We start from the raw sequence: 12,042 nt of genomic DNA, 5'->3' as shown, positions 1-12,042 counted from the left end.
CTGGTTTACTAGCTCTGATCATGGTCTAAATGATGTGGTGCATAAAAAACTGATTCCCTCAGAACCGTGGCCTCAACTGCTGTGCTGTTAAACTCAGACTGAACTCTAGTGGCAGAGGGGGCCTTGCGAGAGAAGATCTGTACGGTCTTGGAGCCTCCAGGAGACTTTCGAGAGCAAGCGTACCTGCTCCGAATACCAAGGTTGTCTTGGTCAGTCTGGTGAAATCAGAATGACTTGAATCCCTTCTGATTTTTTTTTTTTTTTTTTTTTTTTTTTTCTTCCAATCACTGAAGATCGAGGCAGGTGGAAATGGATAAGGGAGTCGAAACTGGGACCACGGAATCACCAGTGCGTTGCAACCGACGGCCTGAGGGGCCCTGGCTACAAATCGAGGAACCTTGTGGTTCATTCGAGACGCCGTGAGGTCAACATCCAGTGTACCCCGCCGATGACAGATCGGGCTGAAGATCTTGGGGGTGGAAAGACCGCTCGCCTGATGCTAGGCTCTGGTGGCTTAGGAAGTTGGCTGCCCAATTTCTCACTCGCGGGATTGAACGGCTGGGATATAACGTTCTGACAAACGTAGGATCCTTGCCATTTCTGTCATTACCCGTTTGCTGCAAGTTCCGCCTAGTGGGTTATGTAGGCCACGGCTGTGGTGTTGGCCAAATGAATGTGGACTGGGTTGCCCACAAGAAAGGCTTGCCCATGGAGGATGGCAAGGAAGATTGTGTTTCTGCCCGGTTTCGAAAAGGGGACGTTTTGCGTTTAAGGGAAAACGTGACAACCACTACAGAAACGTCTATTTTTGATTTCCAGGAGGGCTTCTTGAGGGAATCGGCGCCCTTGCTCTGTTTTCGATGGAAAACCGCACCCCACCCGAAAAGACTGGCGTCGGTGCTGATGACCGGCCACTGAAGAGGGAGAATTTCCCATGCAGGACTGACGAAGGCAACGTCCCTCACATCTTCAGCTTGAGAGGCTGGAGCATGGGTCGGTCCAGCGAGACTAAAGACTTGTCCCAGGCAGAGAGTAGGGACAGGAGAAAAGGACTGGTGTTGAACTGGACAAAGATGACAGGCTACCGTGGCAGCTATCATCTACCCTAGGTTCCTGATGCAGGGCCGAAGGAGAATGAGGATTGGGCGTTTCAGGGATCTGATTCCTTTTGAAAAAGTGGAAAACTTGTCCCTCGTAAGGAACACCCGGGCCCGGTTCATGTGGCATTCCATGCCCAGGGAAAATGGTCACTGAGTAGGGTACAGAGTGGACATCTCCCTGATGATTATCCAGCCGAGGCAGGTCAGAGTGCCCAGAGTAATCTGCAGATTCTGAACACATTCTCAGTGGGACTGCCTTTGACTAACAGATCGTCCAGGTAAGGAAATATTAGAATCCCCTGGGGCAGAAGATGGCTGATAGCTGGCATGACCTCTGTGAGGACACTGAGGCCGAAGGAAAGAGCCTTGATTTGGTAATGATCCTCCTGGATCACAAATTGAAGGAACCTCTGGTATTGTACACAAATAGGGATATGGAGATGCGCCTCCCGAATTGGATGATAGGGAAGAGACAGCATGGAGGAAAAACTGGTGTCTAAGATGGCTGTTTTGGTAGGCGAGACAGAAAAATGTCTCACTGAGTGAAGAATATTTTAGAATGGAGAGTCCTCAGTGGTTGGTACCTTTTAATGGCTAACTGACAAGGTGGTAACAAATTGCAAGATTTTGAGACTACACATGTCTCCATCAGGCTAGACTAATACAAAGTCTGAAGAATAAAATATTTATACACAAGACAGCACATAAATAACTCAATAGATAAGTGATGTGAAGTTTCTTCACTGAGTGAAGAAATTTTATCTTGTAACCAGAAGCGATTTCCCTTACCCAGGTGCCATCAACAACTGACAGCCACTCATCCCTGAAGGAAAGAAGTCTTGCCTCCCACCCTGGAAAGACCTCCAGGTGGGCGTGACCTGACACTTGGAAGAAAATCTGCTGGAGCGGGAACCTGAGGGCTTGGGGTTCCTGCCCTTGGTCTCCAGTGGGGCGAGGGTTTGAATGATGGTCTCCTCCCTTCTCCGTAGGTAGAACTGTCCTGCTGTGAGGAACTTTCTGAAGATTGGAAAGGTCGAGAGAACCTAAACAGCCGGGGAGCCTTCCTGTTAAAAAAGGACTTCTTAGAGATGGTGTCCGCATTCCATGTTTTCCACCAAAGGATGCGGCATATGGCCACGATGTTACTGTTTGCTCTTGCGGAACACCCGGCTGCATCACTGAGGCAGCTAGAAGGTATTTGGTGGCATGATCAATTTTGTCCGCTAATTCAGCTAGCTCAACTTGAGGAGCTGACTCTAAGATACCCTTACAGAGTATCTTTGCCCAGGCTGAGATGGCTTTCGCCACCCAAGTTGAGGCGAAGTTTGGACCGAGAGGACGCCAGTGGCCTCAAAAATAAACTTGGACAGTGATTTGATCTGACTGTCGAATTTTTCAGTGATGCACCGTCTGGTAGCGATAGAACTGTCTTGGAAGACAGGCGAGAACCGGCGGATCCACCTTGGGGATCCTCCTCAGCGCACTTTGTGGAGCACTGATTTCGTCCTGAATGCTTTTCTGGATGTTCCCAGTGTTTGCTCAAGTTAGCCTTATATCAGCTATTATACACTCATGCTATAAGGATGAGATCCTTCCAAATCAATAAAAGTTCGAGGCTATCTACCATGTACGTGAGGGCTGTATCTGAATCCTCCTACCTGGACCGTGAATCTAGATCTGACCCAAGGTCCTCAGAGGGGATTTGGGACAAAGAGTAGCCTGGATGTTGCGGAGGTCTTTGGTAGCTGGAAGAGCCAGACAGAGCCCTCTTCCTTCAACTCCTACCCAGTCTGTCCCTTTGTAGGACGCGGTCAGGTGCTGGTGACTTGCCGTGAGAGGCGGTCAGAGCACTGGTGGCAGTTGATGGCTGTGGAAGTCCATGCCTGGTCTGTAAATCTATATCTGACAAAGGTCCTCCTCTGAGGAGGGGAGCTGGGACGAACAAGGCAGCTTGGATGTTGCGGAGGTCCTGGTGAGCTGGAAGAAAAGTCAGACAGAGCCCACTAGCTTAAACTCTGACCCAGACTGTCCCTTTGGAGGTCGGTCAGGTGTTGATGGCTCACCGTTGAGGAGGTCAGAGCATTGGTGGCTGTAATTGGCTGTGGAAGTCATTCTAAGACCTGGACCAGGGACTGGCATACCACTTTAGTCAGGTCTGCGACCAACTGAGACATTGCAACGGCCCACTCCGGTGGAGGGGGGAGTGCTCTTATCCCGGGAGTCACTGCTCCTGTGGGGCAGACGTGGTGGAGTTACTGCAGGACGGGCAGATGGGAGACTACCGACCTGATGTCCACTTTTTTTAACAGCAAGGGGAGCCCTTGTGAGTGGGGCATATGTAGAGTAACACTCTTTCGTGAGGTAAAGATACTGTGGGGGAGCGAGTAACATGCAGGGGACCGCTATAAAGTGGCCCAGGGAGAAGGACAGAGCCTACCCGTTACCAGTGATCCGCAGCAAGCAGGAGCGTGACTGTCCCCTGAATAGTAAGTCCGTGGGCTGCCCGGGTAGTGCACGAGGTGCTGGGCAGCATTATGACGCTGGAGCAGTGAAGGACCTTAGCGGTGGATGTGGCTAGTGTCCGACAGGAGTGATACTGAGGGAGAGGGGCGTGCATCATGTGGGCTTCCAGGCCTGACTGGAGGGAAAAAAAATAAGCGCCAAAAAAGCGCACGCTGAACAGAGAACCCTTGTGAAAACAAAAGAAGCTGGCGCCTGACAGAGGAACAGTGCTATGTACTGGGGGGGATGGGGGTCAATGATGGCGGTGGGGACAACGCAGGGCCCGGCCGCTGAGTGAACTATGAAGCTGCTATTAAAGTGCGCTGCCATGAGGGGTTGTGGTGCTGTAGGCTTTATGTGGAGTGTCCGTCGTCTTACCAGCTTAGTATATATTGAGAAGGGATACCCCTGGATGGGGAGGGTGACTGGGAGACAATATCCTCCTTCCCGCACTGTTCCTACAGTGCAGAAGATGGCATCAACCCCTTCAGTGAAGGTCACCACCGGTGACCACCATCTTCCTCTCGGCCCTCTCTGGAGAGAGGGGTGAGGAGGGGAATCGGCAAGGACTAGCCACCGGTTATCGCCCAGGAGCACCCATGAGGGTGGTAGGGGATAGAGTCCTGCCTGAGGGATGTGATGTGGGTGACACCACACTGCTAGCTCAGCCTCATAATATGGTAAGGCAGGGTGAGAAATTACATTTATGTATCTAAAAAAAGACATAAAACCTGAAAGGAAAAGGTTTGTTGTGAATATGGGGTGATCCAGGTCCGCCTCCTAGAGACACTAGGCTCAAACTGAGGTACTTGGTGCCTGTCGGTGGGGTGTATACTGCCGAGGGAGGAGCTACTTTTTTATTTTGCATAGTGTCAGCCTCCCAGCAGCAGCGTACACCCATGGTAACCCTGTCAGCCAATGAAGCGAGAAAGAAAAAAAATTCTGCAGTCTAGATGAGCACCCACTTGTGATGTGCATGTCTACTGTACCTGTTCCCATGCTCAGACTACTAAAATACTCTGGTACAAGAACAGGAATCACTTCAGCAGCCTTATGGGCAGCACGGTGGCTCAGTGGTTAGCGCTGCAGCCTTGCAGCGCTGGGGTCCTGGGTTCGAATCCGACCAAGGACAACATCTGCAAGGAGCTTGTATGTTCTCCCCGTGTTTGCGTGGGTTTCCTCCGGGTACTCCGGTTTCCTCCCACACTCCAAAGACATACTGATAGGGAATTTAGATTGTGAGCCCCAGATAGGGAATTTAGATTGTGAGCCCCATTGGGGACAGCGATGAAAATGTGTGTAAAGCGCTGCGGAATATGTTAGCGCTATATAAAAATAATGATTATTATATGCAGACCAATTGGCTGTCAGAATTGTATCAGAATTGCTGTCTAGCACTGAACACCAGGGGGTGCCATAAGTGACAGAATGTATGCATTGTCTATACAGGAGCATGGCTGAATGAATCCGCAGGAAAATGGTTATCTAATGGGGAAAATAAAATAAGCGTTAGTGTTTTCTGTAGTTGTTCACACCCAGCTTTTAAAGCTGCTTAGTTGATTTACAGGGCATTATAACCTGGAAAAACGTGTATATGGCTCTCAAGTGTCAACTTTTGACCTGGCTTCCATAGATTTGCTTCTTGATTTATTGAACCTGACAGTTGCTCCTCAGTATATGTTCATGTCTCGAGTTTCATCCAGTGCTAATCTGTGAAAGTCTTCCAGGGCAATGATGAGAATGTAAACTATGCTGGGAAGTTTGTGCCATGACAGATTCTTTTTGTACAGAGTTGCACATTTAGGTGAATGATGTGGTGGGTGGCAGCTTTATGATGACCTTGTATAAGAGTATATCAAATTTTTTTTTTTTTTTTTTTCCTCTTTTACAGAAAGATCAAAACCCAGCTGAGTGCAAGCAGCAATGAAGTGGCATATATGTGACCTTGAGGATTACCTGCACTGTAATAAGTTAAACAACTCTTAGTTACTTACAGCCTTATGTTTTGTATTCTTGGTAGAATAAAGTCAACAATTTTTGTTAAAAAAATATATAAAATTTAAACCTCTAAAAATCTGTCTAAATGGTAAGATCTTTGGACTTAGTATTAAGTGTACATTCCTGCCAAGTATATAATGGGATGCTGAAATCCCTTTAAAGCATGTTCTTCACTGCTTCATAGTCTTGGTTCTTGTGAAGTCTCTGCCATGTAGATCTCTGGAGTTCTGATTCATCACAGCTGCCATCAGACCAGTCTGGTTAGATAAAACTCCTAAGGAACCAAAGTATTTTCTCAGCCCAGTAGTTCAAACAGGTGTAAGTAGCTTGCAATAGCTGTGCCTTCATGACCTTGTTCTAGAATTACAGTTCTTACCTTGGAAATGGTACATTCAATAACTTATCCTTGACATCAATTTGCAATCAAGCCATGTCCATTGATCATATCTGCTTGTTATGCTATGGGTTTTTGTATTCTGTGACTGTGATCTATAAACCAATCTGATGGTTAACATAACAAGGTTATTGTTTACCGATGGGGTGTGAATAAAACCTAGTATTTTCAGAAAGTTTTATCTTGTGTTGTATATTTTACATGCATGCAACTTGTGTTTGCCACACAGTCTCCATACAGACTGATGTTGCATGGAAACCTGGACATGCCGGTCCTCAGATGCTTTTCTGTGCACTTTACATAGCAGCACATAAATTATTCTGTCTGAAGGTGACGTCAGTATACATTCTGTGCATCGGCATAAATTGGGAAAATAACTGCGTTAGTGCTGCTGTTCGGGATCACAATGAGATACAGTGGTGGGATGAATTAAAGGGCAATTTGCAAAGGTGATTAACATATTGGAGCTGTAGGTTTTTATATTGTGTACCATTTGGAATATTGGTACAGATGATAAGATACAGGGCTGTGGAGTCGGTAAGCCACAGTTGCGACTCCGACTCCTGGATTTTATCAGGCTCTGACTCCGGCTCTGACTCCTTCATAAATGGCCAATTCATAACAACAAATTTACTGTTGTAAAATATTAAACATCGTGCTTATTCAGTTTCTCACCATCATATAAGTAATCAGACCACTTAGAGCAAAAACTACATTTATTAGAATACAATTAGAATATAGCAAATAACTTTTATAAACTTTTCTAAACTGTAAGTAAATATGCAATAAACACTTTTATGCAGTTAATAAGAAGAAATCTATAAATTTGTCCTCAGAAAAAGTATTGCCTCTGTCAGATCCTCCTTCATGGATGCCCTCAAATCTGATCTAATTATTTTGAGAGCAGAGAACAACCTCTCTACACTAACTTGTGTTGGTGGCAAAGCAGTAACCACTCGGGCAACATCTGACAATGTCAGGATACAGAGGAATCGCTTGTTGCACTGTTATTTTTGATGAATGGTCAAATTTCTCAATTTCTTTTAGTGCACATGAAAAATTCTGCTGAAATGTACTGGCTGTGTTCCTTGATGGGGATGACTCCTCTTCTATGCGGGAACGCTTTGCACGGTCCTTGTGATCCAAATATTTTTCTAAATTAAATTCTTCATCAGTTGATGATGAGGGTGAAGATGTGGCAGGACGACCAAATTCTTCTTGTTCTTCCTGACTGTTCTGCAACCCTTTCATCCTTACTGCCATTTCAAACAGAGCTTCTTTTCCTTTACTTAGCTGTTGATCATCTAGAAGAATCCGATGCATTGGGTCTACATAAACAGCTGCCAAAAGAATGTTATTTTGTAATAGTAGCTCCTCTCTCCGTTTCATTGATGTAGCAATGCCACTTGCAATTAACCCTCCTCTTTGGGACAGGCGAAACATCAGGTTCTTCCACTCCTTTAAGAAAATACCTGGAGTTAAGTCCTCTGCTTGTAATTTTTTAGTCACTGTAAATGGGTGCTCTAGCAATTTTTCCAGCTCAGTCACCTGATTCCACTGACTTTCATTTAGCGTCAGTTGAAGGTTAGCCATGTCTACAAGAGAGGTTTTCAGTTCAACCAAGCGCTGAATCATTAAGTAAGTACTGCCCCATCGTGTGGCTTGATCAATAATTGCCCCTTTTCCAGCACGTCTCTTCAAAATTGAGTCAACTTTAGGGCTTCTGGCAACAGTAGCCAATTTTCTCACCTTGCCAATCAGTGCAGCAGCATGTCCTTCTTGCAGACTGTCTCTTATAGCCAGCTGTAGCGTATGCACAACACAGCACATGTGATGAATGAAAGAACATATTGACGCAGTTTCAACAAGATCATCTAAACTATCATGTTGCTGTTCATCTGAAGCAACTTCAGTTTGCTCCTCAGTTACAATACTGTGTTCCTCTATTTCAAACATTTCTGTGTCTGTGGACCCAGAATGTTCTTCTAGCTGCTGGTCACCATCATTACACTCATTCATTAGCTTAATAGTACTTATCATATTTGAAGCATTGTCAGTTACGACAGAACTTGCTCTTTAAGTTCATAGTCTTGCAGAACCTTTTCCACCAAGACCTGGAGAAACTCACTGGTGTGATGAGCTTTGGTGTCTTTAACTGCCAATGTCTTGGTAACTATTTCATTTTTGTCACAAACAAATCGGACATTGATGGCAAAATAGTTCACTCTGTGACGTGTGCAGGCATCCATTTTAAGAAACAGAAAGCGTCCCTTGAGTTTTTTTAAGTTCTTCCTTTTGTTTAAAAGCTTCTTCGATTACTAATTTTCTAATTCTCTCTCCAGAGAAACACCAAGCTTGCGGGCCATTTCCCCATTCAGACACCTAAAAGCTGGTCGTGAAAATAATGAAATAGGCACACTATCCTTTACAACAAGCTCTATGATCTGTTTTTTAAATGTATCTACTGTCATTGTCACAGTAACTTTGTCACTGACAATATCTTGCAACTGACATTTTCCCCAGTGAGGTCCCTCAAGCCACAAAAAAAGTAGGTCATAAGAGGTGCTGAGAGTGGTCAGACAAGCCTGGCCTGTGTATATAAAAAAAAAAAAAAATGCTCCAAACTGTACCACACATTCATGTACAATAACCCTGGTACAGGGCCATTCCGTTCACTGTTATCAACCCCCACGCAGTGTCCATAGCTGTATGAATAACCACCAACAGGTCTCGGGGATAACAGCTGCTTTACTTTAGCAGAACGGGAAGAAATAATGGTAGTAACAGTTCATGTGGGGAAATCCATGACCAATACAGTTCAGGATTGGACTCTGACACAACTGAGATTCTGGAGCTTTAAGAACCTGTATTAGGAGCTGTACTTGCGGGTAACTATAAGAAAGTTCAAAGTCTATTGGTGGCATAAAGGCAGATGAGGGAATATATGGCAATATTTACAGACCTGAAATCCAGTATTCATTTTCTCAGCTGGTCACGGTACGTGCAGAAATATGCTTGAAGTAAATAATGGATAATTTGCGGTGAGGCGGGGGACCCTTGATTTCCTCAACACACAGAGCAATAGGTTCTTCTGTACACATTTAGTGCGACCTAATGCTGTAGAAACACGCCTTAAACCGGACAGCAGAGATCCACGGTTAAAAGAAAGGTTAAGTCTTCAGCCATCTTGGCTGTAGAAGTCGGGGGGAGATCCAAGGCACTAGGCCTGGCTGTGTGCACACGATGCAGCATTCCTGCGAATCCGCAGCGGATTTTACCGCACAAACGCTGTGGACCCGCAGTGTGATTAGGCTGTGCCCACGTAGCGTTTTAAAACGCTCACTAAAAACCGGACTCCTTCCCAGAAATCGCGTGGTTTTGCCACGATTTTCGCGTGCGATATTCAAGCACTTTCCAAGCATCGCTTGGAAAGTGATTGGTTGGTCACACTCGTCAAACATAGTGTTTGACAAGTGTGACCAGGTTTTTACTATTGAAGCCACATAGGTGGCCTCAATAGTAAAATGTTAAAATGCTAAAAAAATAAAAAAAAATCTGGGTATATTTACCTTCTGGCGTCCCGCGCTGCCATCCCGGGCCTTTTTTTTGCGCCGAAAATCGCGGCAAAACGCTACGTGGGCACACAGCCTTACAGTAGCATGTACATCAATAAAAAAAAAACCGCTGTGCAGACGCTGCAGTTTTTCCGCGGTACAAAATCTGCAGCATGTCACTACTTTTGTGCGGTTTTCCACCTCCCCAGTCTCCAAATCCGCAGGGGGAAAACCGCATTAAAAATAAAAAAAAATCCGCAGAAAAAATGCAGGTCATTTGACCTGCGGATTTTTTTCAATTCTGTGCGGAAAAATCCGCAGGGTAAAAAAGTACGTGTGCACTTGGCCTTAGGCCTGTTTCACACTTCCGTTTTTTTCAAATCCGTCAAAATCCGTTGTTTTCCGTTAAACGGATCCGCCATTTTTTGCAGGATCCGTTTTTTTTGGTCCCATAGACTTCCATTACGGTTACCGCGGATCCGTCAAAAAAACGGATCCGTTTTTTTAAAAACGGATCCGTTTGCATCCGTTTCCGTAAAAAAAACGGAAACGGATCCGTTTGGCGGACACAAACGGAAGTGTGAAACAGGCCTTAGTCTTAAGATGAAGGGAAGGATGTACCTCCAGGCTTGGAGCCTGGAGGGGGTCTGGAGACCCCTCAAATGAGGTCTGCTCTGGGGTCACATCTTGAACCAGACTCCTCAGAGAATCTTTCAGAACTGTCTTGCCTCCACAGACTGGAGGTAGCTCCTCCCATTGACCCTTGGTGACAGGGTCACCAACCAATAGGATAACTCTATTCTTGTGTTAGACTTCACATTGTGAGATTAATATATAAATCATGAATGAGATTAGTGAGTTTTTGATTAATTTAAATCCTAACAGTAAAAGGATAACTTAGGAGTGAGTTGCAGTGTACAGAAGCTACTCGCGGTCCAAGGTTACTTAAAGGGACATACCCAGTCTGGACCAGGTCACTACACATGGACTAGTAAATGCGTCTGATTTGTGAGTTGCACATGCCAACCTGACGTGCTCTACACTACTCGCGCATGCCCACTTGTGTGGCCCCCGAATTATGGTAGAATTTTCCAAATGGCCCCCAGCTGGAAAAAGGTCCCCCCCCCCCCCCCTGCTTTTAGAGGGTAACTACAAAGTTGTCACTTTTCACCCTGGGAGTCAAAGTATGAGTAATCAATGTGCAGGGAAACTTTCAGCTCTTACTTGGCTACCAACAAAGTATTCCTAGGACTACCTTGAGATGCTCCTGACCTCTTGGGTATTAATCTTTGGATTAATATTTTGGCAGGAGTGCCTCACTTTCAGGATATCACTGTTGCCAATGTGAATGATCTGACTTAAGTTTCCTGTTTAATTTGGCCAGCTTATGACAACCAAGCTTAGGGAGAGACCAAGTACGTGTACACACTGCACCAGAACCTTGGCAGTACTGTGAATTTGTACATCTTGAGATGAGTATGATCTTAAGGTGATATCAGCAAATTGGACAGTGTCAGCCAGGTAATCATTTTAATCACTAGACCACATGGTATACACCTGATACAGAGAAAAAGGAATGCAGAAATACACTGATGTCCAAAAAGGTCAGAACCAATCATAAGTATGGAACTAATAAAATGACTACACCAGTAATGTTTCTTACCTGCAAGTTTGGCCTAAAATCTCCTGTAGCCTTCTGGTCTTGGGCTGTGATAGTCTGCATGTGCCTATTTGTAAATAATTGGTTACCTCCACAGTCCACCACTACTGCACTGCTCAGCAAAGGGAGCCATTATGTCTTTCATACATTGTGGCTATTTAAAAATATGCTGTTTTATTTCAAAGAGTTGTTACAATTTTAAGACTAAAGCAAAATACAGTATGAGCTGAAAAAGTGGACAAGGGCTATACAGGAAATGGACAAGGACTGACCTGTAAATCTTTTCAGTTGTTTCCTTTGACTTCTTTCAATACTAATCTTTCAAAAGATGGTCCTGATTTTAGCCTTAAGGCTAAGTTCACACTTGCATATGGCTTGTCTGCGGCTGGCTGTGTACGTCCTCCCATAAGCTCCGCCTACTTCCACATGTGTCCTGCTTACCTATCTTTAACATTGACTACGCAGGAACATGCGTTATGTTGCGATCCCGTGCGGTCGGTGGGCATATCAAAATGCCGCATGCAGACACATCCGCATACAGCGCATGTCCCTGCGTAGCCAATGGTAAAGATGGGTACGCAGGACGCATGCGGAAGTAGACGGCGCATAAGGGAGGACAGACAAGCCATACGCAAGTATGAACTTGGCCTTAATTAAAGGGATTCTAACTTCACTAAGAGTTCAGTGGTTTGTTTTTTTTTTTTTTTTTACAGGTTCTTTAACCCCTTCCTGGCATCCGTAGTACTGCTCTGCGGGAAGTGCGTTACTGCAAACAGCAGTACTAATATGGCGGCACGATCGCGCGGCCTCACCCTGAGTGCCGCGGCAATCGCG

The 12,042-nt window shown here is 45.3% G+C and overlaps 1 protein-coding gene across 3 annotated transcripts in view; it reads left to right on the top strand.

Annotated features, from left to right (window-relative positions):
• Nucleotides 1–6,169, top strand: part of NAP1L1 (nucleosome assembly protein 1 like 1) — a 50,262-nt gene extending 44,093 nt beyond the window's left edge. For all 3 annotated transcript variants that reach the window (XM_073560002.1, XM_073560001.1, XM_073560003.1), the window contains one exon: nucleotides 5,494–6,169. In XM_073560002.1, coding sequence (XP_073416103.1) covers nucleotides 5,494–5,529 — 36 coding nt within the window. In that variant the 3' untranslated portion in view covers nucleotides 5,530–6,169. The remainder of the gene's footprint in view (nucleotides 1–5,493) is intronic.
• The last annotated feature ends 5,873 nt before the right edge of the window (nucleotides 6,170–12,042 follow it).

This window comes from Dendrobates tinctorius, unplaced genomic scaffold, assembly GCF_039654945.1.
Source record: "Dendrobates tinctorius isolate UK_male_01 unplaced genomic scaffold, ASM3965494v1 ptg000290l, whole genome shotgun sequence".
Classification (NCBI taxonomy): domain Eukaryota; kingdom Metazoa; phylum Chordata; class Amphibia; order Anura; family Dendrobatidae; genus Dendrobates; species Dendrobates tinctorius.
Note: the sequence above shows the minus strand (reverse complement) of the source record. Positions and strands in the feature narration are given on the sequence as shown.